This window comes from Bipolaris oryzae (genome assembly GCF_000523455.1).
Source record: "Bipolaris oryzae ATCC 44560 unplaced genomic scaffold scaffold_68, whole genome shotgun sequence".
Lineage (NCBI taxonomy): Eukaryota > Fungi > Ascomycota > Dothideomycetes > Pleosporales > Pleosporaceae > Bipolaris > Bipolaris oryzae.
In genome coordinates, this window is record NW_006911344.1 from 54,383 (window position 1) to 79,547 (window position 25,165).

General features: G+C 50.1%; 10 protein-coding genes across 10 annotated transcripts; 7 read left to right on the forward strand and 3 right to left on the reverse strand.

The window, feature by feature from the left end:
• Window positions 1-3,249: 3,249 nt before the first annotated feature.
• COCMIDRAFT_95804 (uncharacterized protein) lies at window positions 3,250-3,763 on the forward strand (the record flags this gene model as incomplete). The annotated part of the gene is made up of 2 exons (XM_007689958.1): window positions 3,250-3,348; window positions 3,398-3,763. Coding segments are annotated over 2 exons (465 nt in total), but the record flags the coding sequence as incomplete, so codon positions are not given.
• A 524-nt stretch (window positions 3,764-4,287) lies between these two features.
• On the forward strand, window positions 4,288-5,816 carry COCMIDRAFT_95819 (uncharacterized protein; the record flags this gene model as incomplete). The annotated part of the gene is made up of 2 exons (XM_007689959.1): window positions 4,288-4,443; window positions 5,319-5,816. 2 exons carry the CDS (start codon window positions 4,288-4,290, stop codon window positions 5,814-5,816), a joined length of 654 nt encoding a protein of 217 aa, XP_007688149.1.
• A 3,466-nt stretch (window positions 5,817-9,282) lies between these two features.
• Window positions 9,283-9,771, forward strand: COCMIDRAFT_26459 (uncharacterized protein; the record flags this gene model as incomplete). The annotated part of the gene is made up of 2 exons (XM_007689936.1): window positions 9,283-9,570; window positions 9,643-9,771. The coding sequence occupies 2 exons, from the start codon at window positions 9,283-9,285 to the stop codon at window positions 9,769-9,771; spliced, it is 417 nt and encodes a 138-aa protein (XP_007688126.1).
• Window positions 9,772-10,299: 528 nt separating this feature from the next.
• On the reverse strand, window positions 10,300-11,098 carry COCMIDRAFT_36914 (uncharacterized protein; the record flags this gene model as incomplete). The annotated part of the gene is made up of 4 exons (XM_007689943.1): window positions 10,300-10,791; window positions 10,857-10,927; window positions 10,982-11,029; window positions 11,083-11,098. The coding sequence occupies 4 exons, from the start codon at window positions 11,096-11,098 to the stop codon at window positions 10,300-10,302; spliced, it is 627 nt and encodes a 208-aa protein (XP_007688133.1).
• Window positions 11,099-11,459: 361 nt separating this feature from the next.
• COCMIDRAFT_36915 (uncharacterized protein) lies at window positions 11,460-11,883 on the forward strand (the record flags this gene model as incomplete). Its single annotated transcript, XM_007689944.1, has 3 exons — window positions 11,460-11,507; window positions 11,569-11,696; window positions 11,742-11,883. 3 exons carry the CDS (start codon window positions 11,460-11,462, stop codon window positions 11,881-11,883), a joined length of 318 nt encoding a protein of 105 aa, XP_007688134.1.
• A 444-nt stretch (window positions 11,884-12,327) lies between these two features.
• COCMIDRAFT_36916 (lytic polysaccharide monooxygenase) lies at window positions 12,328-13,128 on the forward strand (the record flags this gene model as incomplete). The annotated part of the gene is made up of 1 exon (XM_007689945.1): window positions 12,328-13,128. The coding sequence occupies one exon, from the start codon at window positions 12,328-12,330 to the stop codon at window positions 13,126-13,128; it is 801 nt and encodes a 266-aa protein (XP_007688135.1).
• Window positions 13,129-13,467: 339 nt separating this feature from the next.
• On the forward strand, window positions 13,468-14,549 carry COCMIDRAFT_95824 (uncharacterized protein; the record flags this gene model as incomplete). The annotated part of the gene is made up of 2 exons (XM_007689960.1): window positions 13,468-13,756; window positions 13,822-14,549. 2 exons carry the CDS (start codon window positions 13,468-13,470, stop codon window positions 14,547-14,549), a joined length of 1,017 nt encoding a protein of 338 aa, XP_007688150.1.
• A 218-nt stretch (window positions 14,550-14,767) lies between these two features.
• COCMIDRAFT_95764 (uncharacterized protein) lies at window positions 14,768-15,301 on the reverse strand (the record flags this gene model as incomplete). Its single annotated transcript, XM_007689961.1, has 2 exons — window positions 14,768-14,994; window positions 15,163-15,301. 2 exons carry the CDS (start codon window positions 15,299-15,301, stop codon window positions 14,768-14,770), a joined length of 366 nt encoding a protein of 121 aa, XP_007688151.1.
• An 818-nt stretch (window positions 15,302-16,119) lies between these two features.
• On the reverse strand, window positions 16,120-20,122 carry COCMIDRAFT_95781 (uncharacterized protein; the record flags this gene model as incomplete). Its single annotated transcript, XM_007689962.1, has 2 exons — window positions 16,120-19,910; window positions 19,972-20,122. 2 exons carry the CDS (start codon window positions 20,120-20,122, stop codon window positions 16,120-16,122), a joined length of 3,942 nt encoding a protein of 1,313 aa, XP_007688152.1.
• Window positions 20,123-20,923: 801 nt separating this feature from the next.
• Window positions 20,924-22,765, forward strand: COCMIDRAFT_36920 (uncharacterized protein; the record flags this gene model as incomplete). Its single annotated transcript, XM_007689946.1, has 2 exons — window positions 20,924-22,246; window positions 22,307-22,765. The coding sequence occupies 2 exons, from the start codon at window positions 20,924-20,926 to the stop codon at window positions 22,763-22,765; spliced, it is 1,782 nt and encodes a 593-aa protein (XP_007688136.1).
• Window positions 22,766-25,165: the final 2,400 nt, after the last annotated feature.

The window sequence follows — 25,165 nt, forward strand, 5'->3', positions numbered from 1 at the left end:
CCTGCAATTTAATTTTGGGTGCAGGGGGAAACGCTAGGATAAGACTGGTCTAGACATGGTTAGCTCTCTGTCCAAGCTGGGTTGATCAACCCTGAAATTACCCACTCAAGCGCGTAGCGAGTATTGGCACCAGCCCGCCTTCTTTCAGCGGAACTAGGTATCATCGGCATTGTACTACCGGCTGCCAGCAGCCTGAGGGTCGCGTGCATGGATCTCACCAAATCTTTTGAAGTGTAGAATCTTGTTCATGGGACAGAGGCAAATTTCGTGATCCTTGTAGCACAGAGAACACTGCAGTCATCTGATGGATGGTGAATGGGTGTGCCAGAGCTGGGGATTGCTTCGCTAGACAGTAAAGGTCGCCCCAGTAACTGGAATTTCAGAGTAACATCGGCTTCGACCAGTTGCTTCCTTGCCCCAGCCTCACCCACTTGAGCTATTTAAGGAACTGTATTTATATGGGTCTCTTCCCCACAGGGATACCTTTTCATTCACAACACAGCGAACAGGGTATAGATTGATGCATCGCTTTACCTACTTAGTACATCATGTCTGCGATCGTATTTTGCCCAGCCAGTTAGCGCTGTTTAGACCCATAAATCCCTAGGATAAGGAGAATCAAGCCTTCCAGAACCGGTCTGTAATTCTTTAGATTGCCACCTTGTAGATCGTAGACCAAAAAATAGCTATGCTAGAGTCAGGGACGCATTCTAGTTGACAGAGAGAATGTTCGCCACCTTGCTACTATTGGATGTGCAGAATACGATTGCAGACATGGTGTGCCACTACTACGTACGTACATACACCTACTATATCCGCATTGAGACTATTCTGACCCCAGTTGGTATCCAATAGGTGGCGAACAACTTTCTGCGCTTCTCCAGTGCTGGGTAAAGAGCGCTAAAATGCAATGACATTGTCCAATAAATTTAGCATATGGAAGCCTCTGTCACGGCCGGGACGACCGCCAAAAGGGACAAGGTATCAGAACAGTATATGGTACAAGTGTTGTCTATCCCGGTAGTTGCGGAGGTGAGCTAAGTACAGGACCCCAGCCAAGGCGCTATACCCAAACAGGGTAGCTCCCGGCAGTGCCATAACAGCCTCTTTTAACTGTCACGCGGAACAATTTAGCAGTTGACCTGCCACTTAGTGTCAAATTAAGTGCTATATCCTGCAGAAGTTTCTATTCCAAGTAGTGCACTGCCACACCTTTGCGGCATGGAACATTCCATCCAACCAGTGAACCACTAGTGGGAAGAATATCACTGCTCGTCATTACTCATGTTGTAAATCATGTTTTGCCAAGGACATAGCAATTGGTTCTGGCGAATTTTTGTTAGAAAAGCAGCTGTTCTAACCAATCAACTGCTGCGTTTTGATGATGATCAACTTGCCGCCAGGACTGTGACAGAAGGACAACTATTCGTGTGTACAACTTTACAAAATCATACCAGCTGATCCGCACAGGCCCCTGCTCATCATTACATTGCTCCTGGTTGGAAAAAGCATGAGATCCACAAGACATAGTACATGCGCATCGAACACTTGTTCAAGGATAAGGCAGGTGATCCCCTGCAAGAGCCCAGTGCAAATCCTCTGAAATCTCCATAGCTTTGCTTTTGCCCAGATGCAGTAGTCGCTTGGCAGACGGAGTTGTCGTAGTCTCTAATTGAATATATTTTCTAGGTACATCAATCAATGTTCTCTCGAATAATCACGGCCACAACTTTCGCGCACGAAAACCGCATCAACAAACTTCGTCCGCCATTGCTCCACCGCGCGGCTGCGTTGGGAATAGTCGGTCAAATTCGTGAATACCAAGGAAGATGTGCTTGATACGAGATGCCAAGGCACAAGGAACACAGACACATGGATTCATAGCTAAGCTTCGTTCCCCGATTCATTGCCCAGATGACGAATTCGGTTACGCTCTTCTCCACGTGCTCTTAAACGATCTTCTGCACCCGTCCATTGCTGAGCTCCTCGGCAATACCGAGCCTACACTGTAATTGTAAGTTGAATTGTTCACATTCCCTTGGCAACCTTAATTATCAAGTGCCATATCTGGCAATGCCTTTCCATACATGCTTTCTACTATGCGACCCAGCGTAGCATTTTGAGGTAGCACCACAGTGGTATGTTGTATAGCTCAGCTAGCGAGAAGTTTGTCTCCGATAAGTTTTTTTTCTGCAAGTGATTAGCGGTAAATTTCAAGAAACCTGTTCTTGTCAACGAAACTCATTACATTTTGTATAGGATACGCACAGTCAACAGGAAGGACACGTAGTACAAGATTTTCGTCGAGTGGAGATCAATACATCCTACAAACAGAAATATCATGACCCAAGGCACCATACGGTATTAATCATTATCGCAATTGGACATAAAGATTTCCTATTCTAAGAGAAGTGCGATCTCAGTCCCTCGGTTCCTCAAAGAAAGCCAGACACGGGTAGGGTCATTTTACCCCGATGTTAATGTACACAATAGGTACCATCTCATAAAATTGAAAGATAAGGTAACAAATATGCCTATAACCTAGGTACCACTCTAGTCAAGTAACTTTGAACATGTAAGGAAAATGTGTGCTTCAGCCTCTTATGGTTAATATCCATACCACACCTATTCTAAGGTACTGTCACACATGACGGTCAATATTCCGATAACAAATATAAGATATTTTTCGAATGATAGGATACCTACGTACGATCCAAGATTATGCTTAGGCTTTGATAGACTATGTTGTCGTCCAACCTGGACGCCAGTCCGCTCGAGTCGGGCGAGAAGGCGACCGAGCTGACGAAGTAGCTATGACCATTGAGCGTCGAAAAGCAGGCGCCGCTGCGCTAAACCGTACCCTACCATTCAAACAGCCTCATGTGAGAAATACAATTGTTATGATCCAGATAAGATGAACATTTCTGGTTGATGTCATTTATGTCACCTGCATACTCAGCGGTGGAGATGTTTGTGGCTGAGTGGGGCTGGTGGCTGAGCAGGCAACCAAAACCGGTCAACCCCGTTTCAGCACGCACGTACGTATGCCTCGACTATTTGGCCCCCATTTCTTCCATTCATATCTCTAACAACTACCGCAACAAGAGGCGCGAGTATCAATATGAAGGCGCGGTGAAAGCTTCTCCCTAGTAGACCTTGTGAGTAAGGTCTTCAGACCAGCTCCTGCGACGATGGAGGCGGTATGTCTGGACGTTCGACCACCCCGCTTAGTTCTCTGACATTGCGAAGATTGGAGCTGTTGCCAGTATATTGCAGGTTGCTCAAATTGGAACGCAGCTTTCCATTGGGTTATTTCAAGTTGCAGATGCTATCGCTTCAGCTAACCAGGTGGGGACTTCACTCGAGACTTCGATAGTCCAAACTGACAGACACGCAGGAGACGAGTTACATCGCCAAAGACATCGCTCTCTTCAGTCAGGTTCTCAAAGATCTTGCCAAGGCAATGGAATTTGGCCAAAAAGCTCAACTCTTCAGACAAGATGCTTTTGATACGAGCATCAAGATCGTTGACGAGTGCAAGCGTGTGTTCACTGAGATTGAGGATATCCTGAAAAAAGCGACCAAGTCTGACAATCCGCTCGCCGGCAAATTTCGCCTGCCTACTGGGCACAAGATCATATGGATCTTTAGGAAAGGAAAGGTCGAATTCTTTCGCCGGCTTTTGGAATCGCTTAAATCGACCATACTGGTCGAGCTCGCAGTTTTAAATTATGCAATCAAAGTGACGTCGCATCTGTCGTAGGTCTAGACGCTCTGATATTTGAGCGCTCTGCTTACGAGAATAGAAAGGATACTGTTGACGTCGATGAGTTGTTGGCCCTCAAAAGTTTGGTACTTGCCAACGAAGCGGCAAAGCAGGAGTTTCACCATCAAGCAGAAAGTAGTGGAGAGATGGTGAACGAGGCCGAAATATCTAGCAGCGGAGTATCTGCATGCTCGAGAGAGTTCAAAGTGCCCGGACTCTCTCTATCAGCAGCTGACGATGGACCTGTACTTACCGCCACAAGTCACAGCCAAACCCCGAGGACCGCGGAAGCCACAAATCTCGCACCTTCATCTCAGTTCATCGGTTCAAATAGTGTCCATCCATACTGGTCTCAAATTGATCGGTTAGAGTTGGCTGCCCAGAAACTGGAGTTGGCCAAATGGGAGTATTCTCGACTTGAGGAAAACATTGCTCTGGGCAAAGCGAGAGGATCAATCGATTCAGAAATGAAACATGACTTTCTGATGGACAGAATCAAGAACGGATTAACAAAATTCGGAATGAGAGAAGAACTTGTTGACGCGGCTGTATCTACTCTCAAGGCCAACGAAGCTGGGCCAGTGCCTGAACGAGTCCCCATCTATCCAGTGGTATCCCGCGACTCCGAAAAGCTTGCGTATCTCCGATCTACGGGTCTTGTTGATCTTACAAGCGCAGTAAGTTTCATTGTAACCGTATAATAGCTTCTGTGTTTGACATGCTGCAGGAACACTCAAAAGACATCGTTATTCTGAGGTGGCTACCGGATGTATTTGTCGACGTTCTTTACGAGCATACTCAGGATCTTCTCGAAAGATCCGGTGTACCGAGACAGAAGATCATAAAGGCCGCAAGAAGTCAAGCTCCCGAACACCATGTAACTACGGGCCGTGAACAAGACCACCCCTTGATCTCTACAGATCAACAATCCCAAAACAGAGACGTGAGTCAAGAATACACGGTATTGTTTTCAATGCAATACTAAATCAATTAGGAACCCCTGAGGGATAAGAAGAGAAGATCTCAGTCCATTAGCGATGCGCATCCTACCAATGCCTCTGGAAAGCGGCCAGTTCAGTGGGATAGCCATATTCCCAGAGCTCACGAGGAAGAAAGCGACCCAGAAAGCACTCTTAAGCAAAGCACCGAATTCGAGCCTGAACTCACTAAAGATTTCCCACAGTTCGAGGCCGGGGGCTTCGAACAGGTGGACTTAAACATGGTAATAAATGGAGATGACCAAAACTTCGACTATGACGACTTCACACCAAACTACAGCCGAGATTTGCCACCATTCGACGAATATAGAAGCCAAAGCCAAAGTTATGAGTTGGTTGATCAAGATCACGTTATGGACGGCGATCCGACCCTGGAGGGGGAAAATACCGGACATGCGCTGGGCAAAGGGCAAGCGCCAGATCCTGGTAGCAGGGCATCCTTCTTTCCACCCACAGTGCCACTGAAAGATGTATCGGATCCGGAAAGCCGAGCGAGACCCATCACTCGACCAGAGAATAATCCTTGGACTCCTTCTTTTGAACAATCAGAGGAGGATCGGCATCGTGAACGCACTAAGTATTTGGTTAGGAATTGGCTTGACAAATACAACTTACAATTCCATGCTGAAGCTGACACCCAGCCGAACATTTTTCCGGACCCCTTGCTGCCCACTCAGGAACCTGAGGCTCCATCCACAGCAGTGCAACTTGCAAGGCCAGGGCAGAGTCACGATCAGCCAACATCCGTCCAAGTACCAGAGACCGCAAATGCATCGATGCAGAAATTTCGGGACATGTCAAGCGACACTTATCAAGCTTCTCTTGCCGCAACATGGGGCACAGCCTCCGTTGATAGCAATTACGACCTTGACGCGTACTTGGAGAGGCGCAGGAAAGGAATCGAGGGTCGCAAGGATTTCTTCATGGATACTGAGGACGATAGGTCCCTCCAGGCTGTTCAGGAGCTCCTGTTGAAGTGGACAACCGTGGACGATCCTGTTGTTTGGGAGAACAGTAGCAAACAACTGAGATTACTTACTCAAGGGCCTTGAGAGCCTCTAGTGTTGAATAGTTTTCTAGGTATACTTTTATTTCTAACATATTATCAAGAGTACTGCATTAGAGAGTATATATAGAGTTCTATCATATAAAGCATTCTCGACGCCACATTGACGTTGCTGAACTGAGAGAAGTTAACACAGTCATAATATTAAGCATCAATCAGTCCCATCAAGCCATCACAGAACTCTCATTTTTCGTCCTAGCCGACCATATTTGAATCTTTCTAACGAGCGGTAGGCTTTTGTGGAGAGCTGCCGCATTGCTGGCACACATTATCCCGTGAATTCATATTCGTCTCCACCTTCACTGGCGTCTACAAGCATTGCGTTTTCCTCATTTGTCAGCGCAATTTTCGCGATGCCTTGAGCTACAAATACCCAGATGCCCAGCAGGATACCATTGGACCTCGGAAACAGATTATAAATAAAGCGTACTTGTATGGCTGTTGCAACACAATACGAAGGGCAAAACTCGGGTGGTGTGTTTTGGTGAGATTGTGGTTGAGATCGGGCATGGTGTATGAAATGCTTCCGAGTGCCGTTCTTTTTGTGATGGATAATGTGCTGACTACAAATGTCCTAGTACATAAGCTCTAAGGATTGCCGAGCTGGATGCCCGTGTGGGTGGCGACGGGAGCAGTCACGGCAATTCCGCCCATCGAGGCTTATTCTATGATTGCCAACGTCATATATGTACAGAGATTGTTCTGAGCCAGCGATATTCTTCAGACGTTATGTGATGCGGGTGTCGAATTTGACGAGTTTGATGCTTTGCGCCCAAGTCACGAGACGATAATAAATACGTTCATAAATTTGGTTGGCTTTTTGGCATCGCTGCACGAAGGCGGCTTCAAGACTTCGCGAACAATATCAAAAGACCCGCTACCGGTCATACCTGTCTTGGCTGCGTAATGCTTTCGCACTCAAAGCTGACTTTAGCAAAACTTGTTTTAAGCAATTGTAAGACACAGCATGGAGTGCGTAAACTCGGGAACCTTAGCTCGATCAATCTAAGCAACAAGCTCTTAGAATCAGCACTAGACTACGCTCTAGCCACATCTTTGTTTTACTATGTGCTCTGCCCTGAAAATAATTACCGCAACCAATACCCGAGCTTTTCTGACGACGACATCGACGTCACATCCTCGACCTGCAAGTTTCGGGATAGGATCTCGCGCCTGGCGTCAAAACGATAAAACCAGCAGTACATAAACAGCACAATCATAGAGTAAGCTCAGGGCCTTTAATATTCTGTCTGGTTTCAGTCTGCTATACCGGATCGGGGCTTCGTCAGCAAACGGCAGGTGGAAAAGGCGTCATGTTCGGTGAAACGGACGTTTGAATACCACTAGATGGAGCTGTATTCTGTGAGTACAACGCCGGCGTATGCAAAATACCCTATATGTGCAGTTCAATTTTAATATATCACTTTCCCTCTTCCAATTAAACAGAGTCCCGTATTCCTGCTACGTAGATCTTAAGGTCTCTGATAAGTATTTAAGCCCTCTGTTTAACCACGTGACTAGCCCTTTCTGCTATTCATTTTAACCTATATAAGTCCGGCTATATCGCCAATAGACACCTACTGACCCAGAACGGTAGCCAAACGAAGACAGAAAATGGAGCAATCGAACAGGCCCTGACCATCGGCGAAACAAAAAGCTGCCAAATCTATCAAGGCTGTGTAAACCAAAAACTACATCTCACTCTTCTACTCCTCCGCATACAATAATATCCGAGTGTTTAAAATAACAATCTTACTATTACGGGTAGCCAGCACATGTGACATCCGTACCCACTCATCTTACTCACACCCTACACAATCCAATCCTTACCCCAGACACCCGCATGAACTTTACCCGACATCTCCAATAATTCCGTAAAACCAAAAAAGGCATAACATCAGCTATTGTATCACACAGTACACGGGAATTCACTCATCAAGTCCAATAAAGTTTCTAAACGCTCGCCAACGCAGCTTCACAGCTCCACTGCGTTTCTAGGCTCCAAGCTTACGAGTTGATGCCGTGACACGCTGGCAAGCAGCGTGCGACAAAACGCTTTATCATACTAGGAGTTATGCATGTTGCATTAATTATGCTGTGCCGTACCCTCCTTCGACAATGCAGAAGAGCCGAAACATGGTAACTTAGCAAGTACGTGAATACTCGGACTTTCTATTCTCAGTACTATGTGTCCTGTCGAACCGATCAGCCATACTATCGCCACGTTCTCTCACCTTCATCCACATAGTACACAAACGTCACTGTATACAATTAGCGCCACATTCGTGATATTTTCATCATTTCCCCCACCCACCTTCCACACGATTCCTCCTCGCTATCCGCCCTCAAAACGAACGTCAGTGACATCATTTAATCGTACCAGCCCGCAAACAAAGCGGTGTAAGAAAGAAAATTACACCCGCGTACATTTCCCGATGCCCAAAAATCACGTGCCATCATCTTGTACGCTCCGCGCCTTTCGCATATCTATCCATGTCTAATTGCTATACAAAACCCTGTATAGCCATGCAACGCGCACAACCCATCCTAATAGGCTTGCTTACACATTTAAACTGTCTTTTAGCCTGCAACTTCGCCTCCCCGTGTGCCCCGTGGTTCCCCCAGACCGCGCGGATTGGTAGTAGGACCGAAAAGCGTTTAAAATCCCCTTGCTTCCGGAACATCCGTATTTTTTCTTTGAGTGAGCAAGGGGGTGGGAATACGGGGAAAGGTGTGTCAGGCGAGGGTATAATCTGGGGTTTTTCGTTTGCGCCAGGGAGGAGGAGGGTGGTGGAGTGTTTAGTAATGTGCTATGTATAGAAGGCTGAGGTTAAAGCATGAGAGAGACAAGAGAGGTGGTGTGGGGGGAATGACGTAGTGTCTAAGAAGTTGTTTAATGCGAATTGTTATTTTGCACAAATAGAGAGACAGAGAGGGTGGGAACGGGAAGGTAAATGTGAAAGCACAAGAGACTTGGCTGCAATACTTTACACGAATGATCGAATGTTAGCACTATAAGGAGTAGCACATCATGCCGTGGCTGACACTGGTGAGGACATATGTCTCGGGCCGTTTGATATTAAGGACAATTACAGGGTGTAGGGATTAGGGCAAAGCGGTAGAAATAACTAACTGGAATGGGGAACCGTCGTGCCTATCGCCTCCCTATGGTGCGAGATTGAGGACCCGTGCGTTGTTTCGCAGGACCCGTTCGGAACATCTCAGCTTAGCACGACTCGGGCCTGCGAATAGTACCTAGCCAGTACGTATGTAATGTGTCGAGCAGAGCATGTTTAATGCCGTTGTCTCGGCGGCTCGTCGGGTCTTTGATGATGGATAGCAGCTCACTCACCATATAAGGAATGAAAGATTCCTCCCTAGAATTCACTCTCCACCTCGACATCAAGAACCACCAGATCGAAACACACCTCGAACCAACACAAACCCTCAACATGTACGCCAGCTCCTTCATCGCTCTCGCCCTCGGCGCTACCGCCGTCTCTGCGGCCGCTTTCCCCAACGTCCAGGCCAGACAGGCGGTATGCGATTTATGCGACTTCGCCAACCTTCCTAGCAGCCTTGACTGCCCGGCAAACGGCGGTGTTCACATCACCGACAAAGAACTTGCCGCTGCGATCAAGGCCGCTGACAGGAGTCAACCACCGCGTGAGACTAGTGCAAGCAACCTTGCTACGTCGCACTGCAGCGGAGCAGAATTCCGTGGCATTCCTCTCTGGACCGTAAGTTTCTCTTTTTGGGGCGCAATGGCCAGCATCTTATCCAAATCGTAATGCTAACGTGGAAATCTCTAGTCTGATCTGCCCAAAGGAGCTGGTGGCGTTTACTATGCTATGGCGTCAAACGGTACCTTTTACTTTTGCGGCACAACTTCGGGAAGAGCCCCGAGCGGCTGGCCCGCCAGCTGCACCGAGAACAAATAAGTTTCGGTCAGAGATATCTGTATACACTTGAAAGTTGTCCCATGAGGGTCACTGTAAATAGAAATCAACGTGTTAATGTAACACTTCCCTCTCAGATCCAGCCAACGGGTGTGTCATTCTGATTGGGTGCATAATCTGCCAAACGGCCTTCAATGCTGCGAATTGGTCGCAACAGTCCAATTTCGTTTATGGACTCGGTTGTTCGAAAAGCAAAAAATCTCTAAGAAGTAAACTGAGGGTACTGCCAGCAGTTACTACATACCTTGCTACACATGCTCGTGATTGGCCCAGAATCAATGGTGATTGCTAAAGTGTCGAATTAAACGCAGTAGCAGGGTTAAGCAGGTTGATGTTGATGCGAGAAATAAAACAAGCTTCTTGATATGGTATCGAGCTATTTTGGTCATGAAAACTACCCTTGTAATGTGACGCCAGACTCCAGAATCGTTTTTTATTCGCGAGGCCAAGCCAGTCATTGGGCTGTCGCTGTCGGCCGATGCTGATGAGGTATCGGGTCCGAGAGTCGCTCTATTCGTCAACATCCATGGCCTCGACACCGCGACCTCCGACCTTCATCTTCATCTTCCTCTTGCTCTTAGTCTTGGGTAGCATCTCTTCCTCGACATCACTAAGCTCGCTCTCTTCCGCCTCAAGCTCCTTCCTCCTGGCAGCAACCTTGTCCTTGATCGTCTGGACATCGGGCTCGCCTTGCATTTGCTCAAGCTCCTCCTTGGAAAATCGCTCGCTGGGTGGCAGCAGGTGCTGGTTTTCCAGGACCAGCTTGCGGTCTTCCTCGCGCTGGCGCTGCTTGTTACCGCGCATACGGGCCTTGTAAAAGGCGCGCTCTCGTCTGGCGCGGATCTCGGATACACGGCCCATGGCCTTGAGTGTCGTCTGGACAAGGTCGCGGTTATAGCGCACGGGCACGTTACGGCGCTGAGCAAAGGTGAGGGTAGAGTCGACAGTCATTTCCTTGCCGTGTGCGCGGCGGAAGCTCTTTGTCCAGGCCAGCTTGCGCGGCTGTAGAAGAAAAAAAAGCCAAGTCAGCAGGGGTGGGGTGAGCGCATAGTATGAAGCGTGCTTACGTTGCGCTTCATCTTGAAGTTCTTGTGGCATTTGCTCTTGCAGAAGCGGAAGCTCTTGGCGTCATTTCGCACTGTGCGCAGTCAGAAGAGGGTCGTGGTGGCGCCATTGCAGAATGTATGAATACCAAAGGTGATGCCCTTGGACGGGTAGACGGGGCTTGAGCAGAAGTAGCCTGGACATATCAGTATCTGTATTGACCAGCGCCAATGTATAATGTACACATACACGTCTCAATTCTCATGGTGACGGCGGGGGAGTGATTGGAGGAGGTGGAGGTAGTGGTGGTGGTGCAGCAAAGGGCAGTATACTGGCCTGGCCAGAAATTTTGGGTGGCGCGTGCACCCCAGGGCCAATTGCATCGCTCGTCGCCCGAGGCACCTCCGCAGATTCCTCGCCCGCCTTTTCCCTCGACATTATCGACATCGACTCGATCGCCCCGTCTCTGCTGCGTCTTCTCTCGTCCTCGTCGTCCAGTCTCCGCCTACGTTATCCTCTCAAACACCCCTCTGTACATTGTCCGCGCCTGCACCCCGTAGCATCCGCCCCACCCGCTGCACCAACCAACTACCGCGCATTCTCATCGCTCCCCGCACAGGACCAGTATGTCGGCCTGGGTTTGGATATTAGGCGCAGGTGCCACTGCCTTCTTCGTACGTCCTCGCGTATCATGTGCAGGCCTTGTATACAGGCAATACTGACGCAAATGAATAGGGCCGCGCAGCTCTCGTGGCTCTGCGGAGATCAGGTGGGGGCGCTGGTGCTCTGGGGCGCTCATACTACAAGGGCGGCTTTGAACCCAAGATGACACGGAGAGAAGCGTCGCTGATATTAGAGCTGCCGTAAGTCGGCCTGCATGTATGTTTTCGCATGCTGACAAACAACAGTGAACGAGGTATTACAAAAGAACTCCTGAGGAAGAAGCACCGTTCACTGATGCTCCTAAACCACCCGGATCGAGGCGGCAGCCCTTACCTGGCTACCAAGGTTAACGAAGCAAAAGAGTTGCTGGAAAAGGAGGTCAAATAGAAGGACCTGACGACTGTGAATGTACCCACTATCTGTACTATATTACGACAGCATTGTCGACATCGGCATCAGCATGGCGTTGGACTGAAAATGATCGGCGTTCTAACCACTCAATCCGCCCCGTGTTCCGCTCTGTTAGCGTCCGTGCCAGCCTATTCTCCTCTCATTCGAAACATTGCGCTGGTCAGGGCAATTTTTTTGCTGCCCTTGGCCTGTTTCGTGTTCCCTGGCACGTTGTCTGACACTCGCCCACCGTGCCGTGGCCAATCACACTTGGCGGTCGAGATGAATTGTGGCATGGCTAAATCTGCAACGATTGGAACTATAATGACGATATTGCTATACGATCCCCACAAAGACTTGTACCAATATATATTCCCCAGAGCTCTGCCTTGTACTTATGCACTCGGTTTTCGTCCCTTCTCTTCTCACACTTGTTCCGCCATGGTGCGGCTTTTGACAACCGTGACTTCGTCACTTTTTCTAGTCGGTGTATCGGCTCACGCACGCATCGAGAAGATCACAACATCAGCTGGCCTGGTTTACAATGGATGGGACCCAGTTTCTTCTGAAACATTGACGCCGCCTCGTCCATTGGCTGCATGGTCAGCCGCGAACATGGGCAACATCTTCGTGCCTCCCTCACACTTCAATACGTCAAACATCACCTGCCATGACAACGCCATACCTGGTGCACTTCATGTCAACACGACTGCCGGCGACACATTGCAGTTGAAATGGAATGAATGGCCAGTCTCTCACGTTGGCGCAGTCATGACATATATTGCCAAGTGCAACACGACTTGTTCAAAAGCAAACAAACACACCTTGTCCTGGATCAAGATTGACGAGCTGGCATGGCTCAATAGTACCGGATGGGACACTTTGGAATTGGGTGGCACATGGGCAACGGACGTACTCATTGCCAACAACTTCACATGGGAAGTCAAGATACCAGAGGTGTTGGCAGCAGGCTATTATACCCTGAGGCACGAGCTCCTTGCACTGCACGTGGCAGAGAAGCTGGACGGTGCACAGGCGTACCCGCAGTGTGTGAATTTGCGAGTAGACGGAAAGACAGGCGTAGAGACAAAGCGTTTGAAACAGGGTGTACTGGGATCCAATCTGTACAGGCCAACAGATGCGGGTATACTTGTCGATGTTCACAAGAAGCTGACTGGATACGATACTCCGGGTCCAAAGCTATGGGAGTATGCAACTCCATTACGGCAGCCATACCAATGAAGCTGCGATAGCCGGAAAACATAGTACTTCATATGTACATATATTCTTCCATCCATACATATATACATAGTTACATACTACATACAAAGCGACAATGCAATAGCGCGTGACGTGGGGCGAACCAGTGCACGGTTGCCGGTGGCTTATTATGTACTCTATTTTGCGCCATGACGCACGTCCAAACAAACTCGTCTCCCCATCACAAAGACTCGGACTTCTTCTGTCATCAGCCCCCCGTCGCTCATTCCTTCTCCCCTCCCACCCCGCTTCACCCGGTCCTTTTGCTTTCCCTCGCGCATTGCCGCCAAACTTCATCGCTGCAACAACAAAAGGCGTACAATGGCACCCACCGAAGTCATTGAGCGCGAGGCGCCAGAAGTAGTGACTAAGTCACACGCGCCGGTGCGATCGCGTCTCCCTACCGCGCTGCGCGTGCCCATTCTCATCTGTCTGAACTCGGGCATCAACATGCTGCTGTGGGAGTTTGTCTCGAATTTCCTGAGCCCGGAGCTCGGGGCTGTCAGCAAGGTGCCGCAAGAGGACGACATCACGTCGTTTTACTCGCCGCATGCGCGTCTCGCCATGCGCTGGTTTACCGTGTGCATGACGTGGTACTTGAGCTACGACTGTAAGGAGCGCGTCCAATGAGAAAAAAACGTTTGCGCGAAATCACTGCTAATACTGTATGCGCAGTCTACGATGTCTCGGCCCTCGTTGTCCTGACGCACGCGCCTTGGGCCTATTTGCTCACCACTTTTTACAACATCTCGCCTTTGACTGCGGCCACCAATATCGCCATTGAGGTCATTTCTTTTGCGCTGCCCACATACCTTTTGCGCCCACGCTCCCTCGCCCACAAGAACAACGCGCCTCTGCGCAACCGCTTCTTGCTGAACAGCTTTCAAGTCCAGGTCTCGAGCTTCATGCTCGCAACCGGCGTCTATGTTGTGCTTCTATGGGGTGCTCTGAAGACGGGCGTCTTGAACACTTTCCTCGTCCAATACTTTGACATTCCCACGCTTGAAGTCGCCCATATTGAGACTCCCCTGTCTCTTGTGGTCAAGACGTTTGTTGCTGGTTTCGCCGCCAAGGCTTTCCTCCTTAACCCATCCTTTGCTGCTCAGCCGCTTTCCGAAAACCAGACGCCTGGCGATAACTTTGACCCGGCTACTGCAACGCTATCTCAGACTCTTGAGTACAACTTCTACAATTTCACCCAGAGGACCCGCACTCTGATTCAGCAAACGCTCATTCTCAACGCCTTTTTGTTCACCTCCACCGTTCAACGGAGCATGACGCTCGTAGGAACCGACATTATCGGTGCTGTTGGATATGCGGGTGTGTGGGTCGCAGCCAATACCCTCATCGCACTGTGGTTCGGATGGGTTGGTGACACTAGCGCGGATTACGAGCCTTTGTAAAGCATTTGGGGGAGGTGAAGAAGGAAAAAAATTAGGTAGGGAACAACGGGTCTGGAAGGTGTCACCATCATGTCTCCATATAACTGTATTTGTCATGTGTTTTTTATATAGGGACACACGGTCGTGTCGGCGTCGCATTCGTAGTGGTTTTTTTTGTTGATACCAATTGTCTGTTCTATTTTTATTCCTCTCCTCTCTTCCTTCCCTTTCATTTTATCTCACTCCACATAAAACACTTCCTCCATCTGTCCCCACCATCCGGGCCCCTTTGCGCTCCCCTGTGCCCCCTCGACCGGCGACTCTTGCATCCCATCCGTCATTTTCCACCACTCCTGTACCTTGGGATTCGCCGCCATGCGCGCCATATCGTCGTCGAATGCATGGCCAATGTATTTGAACGATGCGAAGAGCGTCGGGCGGGGGGACATGGTGAGGAAGATGGAATCTGTCGAGAATGTAAGCGAAGCGAACATTTCCCTTCTTCTTCTTCTTCTTCTTCTTCTTCTCTCGCAACGCAAATACACGAGGCGGACGTCATCATCGAAACATGAAGCAATAACCCAAAGGGAAAGCGTCAAACAGGGAAATAAATACAGCAGAGAGTAACACATACAATCCCGTATATTCGAATCTTTAATCTGTTCCAAGACCTCGGGCCAAACAGCCGCATGGCACTTTTTGTATTCGTCAATAGCTTCGGGTCTGAGGTAGAGCCATTGGGCGATGCGGCGGGGGCCTTGGGGTGTTGACATTGTTATTTCTCTTTCTCTCTCGGCGTGTTCTTTTGTTTAATTGGGGTGAGGAGTGAAATAGTAGCGGGGTTGTTGGATACGCATGTGAGGATGTGTATGGCATTAAAGACACAGAGGGGGGGAGGAATGTATATTTTGTGGGGTAAGTACTTGATTAGCTCTGTTGTTTTTCTTGAGATGCATGCATGCAGGAGCTATTGGAGGGGTTATACTAAGGAACTGGTTCGGGATATTGGGGTCCGAGGGTGCGGTTAGTGTGGATGCCGAAGCCGGGCTGTTGGAGGGAAGATTCCACGTGGAGTTACTCGAATACCGGTTTGACGACCAGGTAAGTCTACAAGGAAAGAACCCTACTAGATATACTTTTCTGTGGTCACCTCTGCTAACACATCATGACAATAATCAACAGTGAAGAGGAGATATTTTGCATTGCTATTTGATACAGCTCATCATTCATCGTTGATACATCATCACTGTTTACATGCCTGGCCCGTATATCTACACGTAGCCGACTTTTGCTTACCTTTTACAACCCAGTTATATCCCAATGTACAAGACCCCCTTCGCGGAAAAGACCTGTCGTCCCACTTCACAACATGGCCGCGCGAAACCGATAACTCCATGAATGCAAAACCGGTCCCCAAAAACTGGACACGGGTAGAGCCCAGAAAGCACAAAACTCACTGGTGCACTATCGCGTGAACGTCGCAAATCCGTGGCCACAGTTCATGGATACGGTGCCACAATACGACAGATGGGTACTTTTAGCGCCTGAATTTTGGTCGCAAGGATTCCAGAAGAGAAATTACTGATAAAGTCTACTTCGTCCTCTTCCTAGGGTTCGCCTGAGTCTTCTTCTTCGATGGCGTCTTTTGTGTGTCTCCCTCAATGTACTTCAAAAGATCCTCAATCTTGCGCTGATCAACACGGCTGTTCCCGCTTCGCTGGCTGGCTGAAGCAGCTGCAGCATCACTTGCAGAAGGCGCAGCAGCAGCGGGACGGAGAGGGTTGCGGCCAGGGAGTGGCATCGCCCGGATACGTCCCTTGGCGATATCGTTGAGCTGCTTAGCCTGGGAGACAGCGCTCTGAGTGAGCTGCTCGAGCCAGCTCTCAGCTTCCTTGGTGTTGCGGTCATCAGGGCCGAGAACCTCCTTGAAGATGTTATACGACTCGCGCATGCGGTTGACGCCACCACGCATGTCCTTATCGAGAGCAAGGGCCTGAGCGGTCTGGAAGAGCAGAGTAGCAGTGTTGATCGAGTTCTTTCCGGACACTTCTTCGCAGATGGCGAGGGATGCCTCGAACCAGATGCGCGACTCGTGGTACTGCTTCATCGACTGCAGCATGACAGCAGCGTTGTTAAGCGTAGTGATGGAGTCGGGGTGATCAGGTCCATAGATTATCTTCCACAGCTCGAGCGCATGGCGCAAGTAGACAAGAGCAGCTTTGGTGTTACCCGAGGCATGCTCAAAGAGACCCAGGTTGAGATAGGCGAGCAGAGTGTCGGCGTGGTCAACACCCAGAGTGCGCTCAGACACAATGACGGCCTTGTGTGCGAGTTCAAGAGCCGAAACCTTGTCTTCTAGGTTGAAGAGTAGGTTGGACAATGTGTGGTAGGCTTTGGCTACCTCGGGGTGAAGTACACCGTAAATTTGCTCGTGTAGCTGCAGCGACTCAAGGAGCAACTCTTGTCCGAGCTCCTTCTGGTCCTGAGCAACAGACATGCGACCAGCCTCGAGCGCCTCTTCGGCCAGCAAGCTCTTTGGCGACGCCTCCTTGATGATGGGAACAATGTTCAGAATGTCATCAGCGTGGAATGTCTGCTGTGGGAGAGCCACTGTTGGGCTAGCCGCACGTGCTGGTGGTGTGTTCTTGTTCTTCTTCTTCTTGCTGGAAGTTGTCGCTTGGCCGTTAGTTGGAGGTGCAGCTGGCTTCTCGGCTGGGGCGCTGGCAGCAAAGGCTTCCTTGGTGAAGGCGTACTGCTTGCTCTCCAACTGGAGTCCCAACTTGAGTGAGACCTCACGAAGCATTTGCAGCTCCTTTCCAGACTCGACCCACGATTCGCCCAGGTCATAGCGGAATCGCAGAGCAACCTGAGCCACGACTTCCTTCTTGAGCGCCTCTGGTGTGAGCTGCTCAAAGCTGAAGTCAGCCTCGGTGTACATGGATTTGAGGCTAGCATCACTCTCAGGCACAGGCTTGGCGCTCACTTCAGCTCCTAGAAGGCAGTTGAGTAGGTGCGCGGCCGCTGGGGCAGCAAAAGGTGCAGGCACATTGCGCAGCTTGGAGTTGGCAAAGTGCTTGAAACCACGGGCGATCATCTCTTGGATAAGGAGACGCTTCAGAGCCTGGAGCCTTGGGTCAGGCTTGTCAGCCAACTCTGCAAGCTTGCCAAGGTAGCGAATGTTCACACCCCGCTTGTGCAAGAGGTTGCTCAAAGATTGGCCATCCATCGGGAAACCAACTTCACCCTCCTTGAGTTCCTGGATTATGCGGGGAATGACCTCGGATGTGAGGTGTTCACAAGCAGCGCGGACTTCTGCCTCATCCTGAGCCCACTCCTTCTTGTCCTCTTCCGACTGGGGGTTTTGGCCAGAGAAAACATCAGGGTTAAGGGCAAAGGAGAAGCCAGAGATGTCGACGCGCTCCTGTTCTGGGTCCTCGTCAGGCTTCTTCTCGGCAGCAGCCTTCTTTGCAGCCTTCTTCTGTTCTTTTGTCAACTTCTTCTCTTTGGGCTTCTTTTCAGCGCCCTCTTCTTCTTCAGATTCTTCGGAATCATCCGAGTCCTCAGAGTCTTCTTCTTCTGAAGACTCTTCTTCCGATGAGCTCTCCTCATCCTTGGCCTCCTTCTTGGCCTCGGCCTTTTTGGCAAGCTCATTCTTGACGTATTCACGGAGTTTGACTCGACCATAAGACTCGACCAGCTCCGGGCGCAGAGTAGCCATTCGGTGGGGGTAGTCCTTGTCTTTCGGCTTTGACTCACCCTCCTCTCCAGGCTCAGTCCAGTGTGCCTCTATCCACGAAATATCGAGCGGGGTGAGGCGGTAGAGATCCAAGGCATATCGCCTACCATCAGTACCAATCAAACCCTTGGTCTCGACACTGCCTTCCAATTCGTGGCGAACATTGTCCTTGTCCCAAACCGGGTGCCTCTTGACGCGCAGAGCCTTGGATAGCTGCTCGAAAAGAGGAACAAAAGACTTGTCGTCTGCTACAATTTCCTTGCCTTCAACCGCACCGTAGTCAATCTGGTGCTCGCCAGGATCGCGCTGCTTGAAGATACCGGGGACTATACTCTGGCCCACAATACGCTTTCCTTGGTAGTCAACGACGACGGTTCCAGAGGTAAAAAGGTTAGGAATGTCGAGGTTGTTGACCGCGCGCACACCAAACACATCCTTGCCAACAGCAACACGAGCTGCCTCATCTCCACCTTCAGCGCCGAACGTGCCGACACCGTCGGCGCCAAACGAGTAAAAGATGTTGTTGTAGACAAAGATTTGTGCGTCCTTGGCCTCTGTTGGGTTCAAGGGCGCAATCTCTCCACGAGCTACCAACATGGCACCGCGCGTGGCAGCGTCGTTGTAGTCAGCAAACAGCTTAGACGTAAGGCGCTCGCGGAAGACTCGGTCGTGGACGGCCTCCTTGGGCATCTCGCGGGTAGACTGGAACTCTTCGTTCCAGTCACGGAGCGTCTCAGTGTTCTCAATGCCGGAAATCAGGTAGCTCTCCTGTGTGCGGGCGAGATCTGGCTGGTGTGGGGTGAGGGCCGAGTTGGGCGCAGGGACTAGCCATGGGTTCGCGGGGATGGCGTTGGAGAGCTGGAAGATGGTAAGGAGTTCCTTCTTCGCATTGTGCTCGAGCAGCTCGGGGAATGCAGTGCGGAAAGAGGGAGACAGCTCTTCAAGCAGGGTAAGGAGCGAGTGGGCTCGCTTATCCTTTGGTGCCTGTCGTGGGAAGGGATCAAAACTGGCGTTGGACGACTTGTTGACGTAGAAGCCCGAAACGTGACTGGTGATGTGGTGTTGCTCGTTCTCGTTGGTGGTGACTACGAGGTACAGCAGGTGACCCTTGGACCTAAGGTGATACGGGGGTGGGTTCCAGGGCGAGACGGCAATCGACTTGATCGTCTTGGGCGCGGCCTCTGGGGCCGGTGGTAGCAGGTTCTTGACGGCTCCGGACGTCTTGAAGTCGTAGTCGGCCAATGGCGACTGCTCAGGGCCATCTTGCTTAGGCTTCAAAATGTGCTCGTGGCCCACTGTGTCGTGGAGTGAGAGACCAGCCATGAGGCCGTGCAGCGCATCGGTGCGGTCGCCAGCAGCGCCAATGAGCTCACGCACGCGGACGACATGAAGTCTGGCCTCCTTCTCCGTGTAGGGATCCTCGACCAGAGTCAGGACCGAGTCGGGCTTGAGGTCCTTGACTTCGGACAGCTCGACGTAGTCATTGATACGCTCGCCGTTGTGCTCGAGGTGGAAGCACGAGTACTGGAAGGTATGCGGCATCTCGATGATGGACTGGCGGAGATCCTGCACCTGCTCTGCCGTCGAGATGGTCATGGGCATCTCAAAGGGCTCATGGGGAAGTTTGATGGTGACCTGGAAAATGTCTTGACGATGTTAGCGATTTTTTTTCTTCCTATGCATGTCTCGTGTGCTCATGGCACCTACTGTCTGGCTGCTGGCCATTGGCCCCATCGTCTTGGTCGGCGCCATCGGTCTGCTCATTGCCAGGGGCCGTGTCGACTGGAGCGGTGGCGGTCGCGGGAGTCTCGCCCGACTTGGTGGTGTCGTTGGCGTTGGCGTTGGCGTTGGCGGCCATGGTTGGCTATGAGTGAATAGGAAGCCCCAGGCCCGGGCAGTGGACGACTATGCAAGGAGGGAATTGGAGTGGGCAATTAGGGCAATTCACAGGACGCAGGCATTGACGTCCAACGGCAGGCGTTGAGATGCAGCAGAGGTGGGGAGAGAGAGAAGAGGGAGAAAGAGAGGAGGGGAGCAATGCAGTGCGGTGCGGTCATGTTCTCCAGAATATTTTTCTCGACAGCGCCGGGATGGTCCGCTAAGCTCGCACTCCACTTCCGAAGACACACCAAAACCAGCGCGATTAGTTAGGGCCGCAGACGGCGGCGTCAGTGCAATGGCATCGCCATCGCCTGCCAGTGACATGTCCGGTGGGCCATGTCTACATACACGGATATGCATTTGCCTGTGTAGTATGTATGCAGTTGGCATGTCGAGGACTGGATGTGGGACATGGTGGTGGGGTCCTCGCGTGTGTCCCGCTCCCCTCACCCACAATCTCGTCTGCCATCGCCGCTGCCTCTATCTGGTCTTGGCATCTCCCGCCCCTCGGCCCGCCACTACCAGCTTCCAGCTTTCAGCTTCCCCCCTTTTGGATCATCTTATATTCGTGTCGTGTGGCCATCTGGTCCCATTGCATTGCACCCCCATTCCCACTGCTTTCTTTTGTCCTCGTCACTCTCTTCTCTTCTCTTCTTTTTTTCTTTCTTTCGTCTTGGCCGGTTGAGCGGCGCCCGTGTTTATAGTACGCGTGCATACGCGCACGCACCCGACAACAGCAATAATGCTAATCCTACGGCCCCTCCTGGGGGCCAAACCAATGCGCCTCCCAGTCGCGTACTTGCGACAGCCCTTCGCGTACCCCTCTCAGCAGGCTGGCCCGGTACTGCGGACAAGGTTATGTCATCCTCGGCGGGTCCGCGCTCTGAGTGGCCAGTCTGGCCCTCCTGCTCCTGGTAACGAGGCGCCTAACCCAGTTGATGATGCTGCTCAGCGTCTGGAGGAGGAGGGGGCAGAAGCAGAAGCAGAAGCAGAGTCAGACAGACGCGAGGCTAAAAGGGCTGCCTGGCGTAGTACCGGCTGGAAAATGTTCGAGTCCGCTGCCACGACGGGAGCGAGCATCTTTGTCCTGGGCTGTGTGGGCATTGGCTACACCAAGTACTACAAGTGGAACGTGCTCGAAAAGATGGAAAATGCTTTTCGTGAGGGCGATCCCATACTTGATCTGGCTGCGACTAGCAAAGACATGCCCAAGACCGGTGCAGAGCCCACACGGCTTAATGTGACCAAAGGCAACATTGAGGATGATGATGAAGAAGAAGGCTACGACCGATGGATCCCTCGTGATGAGCAGGAAAAGATTGACAAGATTGTCTGGGGCCAGACCAAAGGACGCTACCATCTGCTCATTGGTGAAAAGGGCACAGGAAAGACGTCTATGCTGATTGACGCCATGGCCAAGATCAACGGCGAAGGATGCTCCATGATGGAAGCCCATGCCGACCTTGAAGTTTTCCGTGTCCGGCTGGGTCGTTGTCTCGATTTTGAATATCATGAGGACAACATTGGCTCGCTCTTCTCTATCCGTGGACCACGCGACGCGGGTCCCATTCTCGACATTGAACGTGCCTTCAACAAGCTTGAAAAAGTAGCGCTTAAGCGACGCGCAACTATTGGGCGGCCACTGATCCTCATTATCAATTCAGCTCACCTGATTCGAGACGACGAGGACGGCAGGGACCTCCTTGAACTCATTCAACAACGTGCCGAGCAATGGGCTGCCTCTAATCTTGCAACTGTCATTATCAACTCGGACAAGTACTGGGTCTTTGAGAGACTGAAGCAATATGCCACGCGCATGGAAGTCCACCAGATTAAGGATCTCACCAAGGATCGTGCAATGCAAGCCCTGCGAAACTATCGGATGAAGTACTATGGCGAGAAGGTGAAAGAGTCCATCCTCGAGGAAATCTACGACAAGATTGGCGGTCGTCTAACGTTTCTCAACCGTGTCGCCAAATCCGAAGACATGATCGCCAAGTGTGACAGCATCTGTGAAATGGAAAAAATCTGGTTCCTAAACAACTGCGCCATTCTCGGCGAGGAAATGGACGACGACGTCATGGACCAACAGAAATACGCTGTACGTTACCCTCTCTAAACCCCCTGTTCATTTTTGCCAAATGCTAACGAAATCCCTCAGTCTACAGCCATGGTCCTCGCCCACGCCCTGTACAAACGCTACCACGAAATGGACGCAAACTACGACCCAAAAGCCGGTCACATCTTGCCCTCGATCCCCCTCCACCGCGCCCGCTACATCATGACGCGCTCCGACTTCATCCGCCAACACCACGACCTCTCCATCTTCTCCATCGACTCCCACGCCGTCGTCCGCGCTGACTCTGTCCCCATGCAGCGTGCCTTTAACGAAATCTGTGCCGACCCCGACTTTGAAAAGTTCCTTGAGGCCACCTTGGACCGTATTGCGGGTATCGAGTCGCTCGGTCGTACCAAGGAACTTACGTTTAAGGATTTGTGGGATGGAGGCAAGTATAGGGTTACGACGACGAATGTAAAGGGGGAGGTGCAGGGGCAGGTGGAAATGGAGACTGTGAAAGGGAAGGAGGATGATGACGATGATGGTGGTGGTGATGATTAAGTGTGCGTGGTGCAGTTTGCCAACTTGGAGTTTATTGGAATTGTTAGGCCAAGCAGAACTCTAGTTTGTTTTGTGTAAAGTTTTGGTGCATTTGTATATTGTTGGGTGGTATGTCTTGATTTATAAGATGCATAGCGCGGGACGGCTGTATCTTATATTCTTTTGGTGGTAATTGTGGCATTTTGGTCCTATATCAATTTCCTACATCTCATTTGTGTCTTTGTATTTCGTACCTTGATTCCAACCTTTTTTTTGTTATCCATGTTACAAATCATTTTATTTTCATTTCCGGTGTAGTTACATGGTCATATTTACATTTATCAAAGGGATTTTTTCTTTCTTCTTCTTCTTCTTCTTCTTCTTTGGGTCTATTGTACTTGCAATTCTTCATGTCAGATATCAACAAGAATAAGTCTTATCGCAGCTTTTATTCTTGTTTTTTTTTATGTTTAATACCCACGTTGCGGATGTACAATTCCACTTGTTCATATCAAAGGATTGACCTCGTATATTGCGTGGTCCACCTTTTTCTCCTAGAGCAACCTACATATCACCTTATATACCCCTCATATCAGTCGCAAATTGTGTGTTTTTTTTCTCTCTCTCATATACAACCTTTATCTTCCTAGATTTCTTTGATGTGTGTGTGTGTGTGTGTGTGTGTTTAGTCTGAGAAAAGATTCTGCGAAACATAAAGCATTACTACTTACCACTTCTTGCTTCGATTCGATTTCACCTACTTGTGCCAAGTATGTAATATTCTGTCTGTCTGCTGGCATCAAGTCCCACTATCTACTTGTTTCGATATCTTGATTACCTTTTGATACGGAATAACTAAATGTTTTTTTCGTCAACTGGCAATATATATGGACTTGAGTGTGTAAAAGCAAAAAAAAATAACAACACTAACAACACCTAGGCTTAGTATTTGACTATGTATGCTGCGATTCCTAGTCGTGTTATGTAGATTTTCTTTTTATAGATGCTACGGCCTACAAAGTTCTAGTACATGAAATTATATCGTTATCCGAGGCGCCTATTTCGCGTGGTCGAAATGTAGTCAGACACGTTTGAAAAGGTGAAACTGCTCGTAGATTCTTAATGATCTTACGAATGCTTATTCAAACTTTCACGTACCCACACCCTGAAACACCGCGCTGTGTTTATCTACATGTCAAAGTTCATCTAGAAAGAGTATTTGTGTTACAACAACCTTCATTGATAGGTGAGGTAAGCTGCTTGAAGCTATGGAAATTGCCCATGTCAAATGTCAAAAGATGGCTACTCAACTCTTGCCTAAACGCAACATTTCCATTTCTCGAAAAAGAAAATGTACCGCTCACAAGGGAATCCCCCCCCCAAAAATGAAGATCTACATAATCCCAAGACGATACTCGTATACTTACATCCTCACATACAAAACGGGTATCCGAGAATACCGAAGATCAGCATTCGCATGTACCAAGCACCGTTACGCTCCAGACTAGGAAAAAACCCCACCCAGAATGCTGACGCTTACCCGTCGAGATCGCCGTGCAAAATAACCCAAGATTTCTCAGCGTCATCGATATTCTCTCATTCCTCGCTCTCCGAGGAGGCAGGCGAGCCGGCGCCCGCAAGCCGAAACACAAAGGCGAGAACCCCTCACCAAACGCCAATAATACAGTTTAGCACGCAAAGTGGGTCAGCAAAGTATACACAATCCAGCCCCGAGTAAACAAGATTCGGGCGGGGGAGAGAGGTGTGTGGGGGGAAAGTGAGGGGAGGGGGTGGGATGATGGTTCTTAGCGAAGGCTTTCAAGGATGATTGCGTGGGAAAGTCAGACGGGAATGGAATACCGTATAAGTAAGTAAACGCGACAAGTTCGGAAAACGAACCCCCATCCGCGGTCTTGGGATTGAATGGTCGAGGCCGTATCTTGGGGAGTTGATGGGGGGAGCGCCGGTCGCGGCAAAGTGGGGGGGATAGGCTGAGGTAATGCATACGATCATTGTAGGCATGTCAGTACATGGTACCCGGGTTTGTGCGTGTGTCAATGTAGGACAAACCCTTGTACTCGGTTCAGAGAGCCTATTGACACCCATTCGAGAGCAAGTTGGCCGAAAGCGTGATGCGCCGAGTGGGCTTTTTTGTTTGGTGCATGGTGCGAGAACACATGTTCAACAATGTGGGCGACGCGGGCGGCATGGGGGGGGGGGGGCATGTTGTTAGTATGTACGTACCTACTAGTTACGTGTGTATGTATTGCTGACTGTGTGTCACCAAAATCTCACAGAACAAGGGGTTTTTGCTTGCGGGTGCCAGCATGCTATCTTTGGGAGCGAGGGGAGGTGAGATGTCGTGTTCGTTGATGCAGATGCGCTGGCCAACTAGTCCTGTGACTGACTTGGGTACATGTC